The sequence below is a fragment of the Tenrec ecaudatus genome, chromosome 6 (genome assembly GCF_050624435.1).
Source record: "Tenrec ecaudatus isolate mTenEca1 chromosome 6, mTenEca1.hap1, whole genome shotgun sequence".
NCBI classification, from domain to species: Eukaryota; Metazoa; Chordata; class Mammalia; order Afrosoricida; family Tenrecidae; genus Tenrec; species Tenrec ecaudatus.
Genome location: NC_134535.1, coordinates 60858390 through 60862056, shown reverse-complemented (window position 1 = coordinate 60862056; position 3667 = coordinate 60858390). Strand labels below are relative to the sequence as shown.

The 3667-nt window shown below is 48.5% G+C and overlaps 1 protein-coding gene across 1 annotated transcript; it reads right to left on the bottom strand.

Annotated features, from left to right (window-relative positions):
- Positions 1–2459: 2459 nt before the first annotated feature.
- Positions 2460–3299, bottom strand: LRRC10 (leucine rich repeat containing 10). The gene has a single exon (XM_075552779.1). The coding sequence runs from the start codon at positions 3297–3299 to the stop codon at positions 2460–2462; it is 840 nt and encodes a 279-aa protein (XP_075408894.1).
- Positions 3300–3667: the final 368 nt, after the last annotated feature.

The following is a 3667-nucleotide window of genomic DNA, read 5'->3' as shown; positions in this document are numbered from 1 at the left end:
GAGGAGGTGTGGGGAGAGAGTCATGGTTTGGAAGGAGAATTCCTTCCATAAAACCAACTGGTAGCTGCTTTCCAGGAGGTTCCCCACATCCCGTCTGCACCCGCACCCTATTCTTTACCTTTTTTCACTAGGACCTGGCTGGCTTTCTCTTAAAAAAAATTTTTTTTTCTGTCGACTGTGGTCTCCTGTTGGTGTCCCCACACCTGATCTTAGCCAAAAGGCCAAGAGGTGATTGACATTTCCTTAACAGTTTTCTACAAGTGTTTACTAAATTATCAGTAATATTGATAACACAGTTAACCAGTTCCTTAAGATGATTCTTTTCAAAAAAATCTTTCTTAGGACACATTTTTTTTCACATTTTTTTATTATCTAAAAACAGCACAAAAACTAAGAAAATTATAGCAAAACGCTTGGAACACAGCTGCAAGAGTTTTAAACAATGCGTACTAACAATGCCAACTAACGCCAAGTGACCGAAACACGAACTGCTTTTGTTCACAAAAATCACCTGTGTCGGGTCAAATTCCAATGTCTTGCTCGATGCAAAATTTTCTTGACGTTTGAGTTGAAATCCAATTATGTTGAATATTGATGTGGTCAAGTACTGGGGTTCTGTAGCCTTATACTTTAGCAAAAAATAAAATGTATGGGCGCTGAAGTGTTATGTAAACTTCTAGATGAGCTTTTCCTTTGATGAATTAGCAGTGGATTTAGGACTTAAAATCATGAGAAAAACGATTTCCTTTGGTGGCCTCACTTTTCTCTTTATTTTACGTTCTGACACCAATTTCCAGAAAGCATCTGAGGCATTATTGTAGAAATACGCTTCACTGACATTTGTCCTAATAGGTGACGATTTATATAGTATTTTAAGAAACCGGGAGCGAACACACCGTACTATTGGAGATTTGTGCATTAGTTATATTTGGAAGATGAGGCGTCTACTCCTGTAAAGAGTTGCAGTCTGGGAAACCCACAGGGCCAGTTCTGCTCTCTCCTATCGGGTCGCTGTGAGTCAGCATCAACTGGATGATATTGAGTTTGGTGTTTAGTTTTTGTACACTGATTATTTCTGGGGGCATAAAGGGAGGGGGTAACAACAGAAAACAGCTTACTTGACTATGGGCCAAAATGTTTCTGTGACTTGGTTCACACCAGTTAGCTCATTGGCCTTCACGCTTGTGGCTATAGCTTGCAGCTGCACTGGGAGGGGTAGGCACATGCCTCTTGAAAACAGGTGAAAGAAAGTCATAGCCTCCCTAAGTTAAACAGCCTGTTGCTGTCAAGGTCATAGGTCAAGCTTCCGAGGCTGTACATCTTTATGGGAGCGAAAGCCTCATCTTTTTCTTGAGCAGCGGCTGGTGAGTTTGAACCGCGAACACTGGTTAGCAGAGCTCCCATATCCAAGAATAGTAGCCAAAACACTCAGGTTTATACACTGACTGTCAAAGGCCCTTCGCAATAACAGTGAAAACAAAATGAGAACACAAACAGAGGCACTGAAGCGATAGAAGCAAACCTTTATTTATTTATTTATTTATTTGCACTGTCGCCTGCAATTCAACTTTCCAAATGCTTGTTTCCAGTGAACAGATGTCTTAACCTAGTACATTTAGCCTAGTAAGATCCTGGAAATGTGATTTCCCTGCATGGAAAGGGATTCAGTTCCGCTCCAGTTTGCTAATGGAAATAAGCAGGACTGCCCTGGGGAAGTGGCCAACCACAACTGGGCTAGATTTAAGGAGACAGCACTGCCAAGGAGAGGCTCTGCCTCCTGATGACTTCTCACACTGTCTGTCAGTGGCAATAAACGGTCGGGAGCAGACCTTGGGTCAACCCGTTTAGAGGAAATGACCCACTGTCAAGTTTAAATGGCAGCTGGACTCAGCCAAGGCATTGTCCATCAGGAGCCTTCTCAGCAGGCCAGAAACTGCTGGGGAAAATGCTTCATTTGAACGTTTACAGCAACAAACCTCCCTGCAGGTTCCCCCTTCCCCCATGTGTTAATCTGACCTGAATTAAATGTCAATCATTTCAATCCATTTAGGGTGAAAGTTAAGAAAATAAGTCCTGCAAAGGGCTAGGGCTCATCTACCTGAGTGCGCAGGTGAGTTCTATAGCAAGTACCTGTTTGAGGAGCTCTCCAGCCGCGTGAGCCGCCTTTCTGAGGACCGGAGGAGAGCACAGTATACCTCCAGCCCCTCCTGGTCTTCAGGGTTTCAAAGAGCTGCTTGCAGAAAGCAGACTTGCTTCCAAAGAAGTTATGATCATTCCATGCCAACAGCACGGCATTCTTTTGAGAGACAGGCTGTTGCCAAACAGCTTTTCCTTCTCGATGTGATTTGTAACATTTGACCTGGCCCTCTCTCAGCTCCCTGTCAGAATCTTCCACTCCCAGTAAGAGGTCTTCCAGAAGAGGCTGGAGCTGGGTCTTGGGCATTAACCTAGAATCCTCCTCAGGAGTTGGCAGGAGGCAGTGCAGGAGCAGGGGCAGTTGCCGGTGGCTCCGGGATGTCGTCCATCGTCAGTGCGTAGCGCCTGGCTTTCCTGGGGTCAGGCTCCGGGGTCTCCTCTGCCCACCTGCCCACGCGGCGCACACCTTTGGCCACCTTGGGCGCATTTCTGCAGGGGTTGTGGTCATAGATGACGAGCTTCAGACTTGACAAATGAGCCAGGCTGGGGAAGTACCAAATCCTGTTCCGGTCCACATCAATCACCTCCAGGAAGGGCATGTGCAGCAGCACCGGGGGGAAGTTGGTCAGCAGGTTGCTCGAGAGCCAGATGGTCCTCAGCTCCTGGAGGCGCCGGAGCTGGTCTGGCAGCACGCACAGAGCGTTGGAGCCAGCGTGCAGAGTGCGGAGGAGGCTCAGCTCGCAGACCACCTCTGGCAGCTGGGTGAGGCAGTTGGCCTCAAGCCACAGGGTCTGCAGGTTCTGCAGCAGGCTTAGCTCCTTGGGGAGGTCGCAGAGTTTGTTGTTGCCCAGGTAGAGGATGCAGAGGTGCTTTAAGGTACAGACCACCTGGGGCAGAGTCTTGAAGTTATTGAAATCCAAGGCCAGGATCTGCAGCTTCTGCAGCTGGCCCAGCTCCGGAGGCAGGCTGGTGAGGTGGTTGTCGCTCAGGTAGAGCTTGACCAGCTCCCGGAAGGAGCAAACGTGGCCAGGGAAGCGGCGCATCTGGTTCCCGCTCAGATCCACCATCTTGTCCAGGGGCATCTCTCGGAGGTCGCCGACCACATAGTTCTGGCAGCGGTCAGCAGGGATGAAGGCCACAAGGGCCCTGAAGATGTTCCCCATGTGAGCCCTTGTGGCTGCTGAGCCCAGCAGACCAACTGGGGCGGAGCTGCCGCCTGATCACAGGCCTGTTCTAGCCTCCCAGTATAACGCAGGGCCTGCGTGACAACAGCCAGTCATTTCAGCCGAGAAAAGCACTCCTGATAGCAATTTGAGTGTCAGGTGACAGCCCCAACAGACAGGCAGGGACCTGGAGGCCAGGCCTGACACACACTTGCCTTCAAGCACCAAAGGTCCAATCCCCTTATCTACATGTTTTTCACTTCAAGCTCAAAATAGCTTCACTGCTTTATTTGAGCCATTTCACAAAGGTGTAAACTTTGGGGTTATGGGTTAAAAACACCCATAGTCCTATAACCCAGAAATAAAGA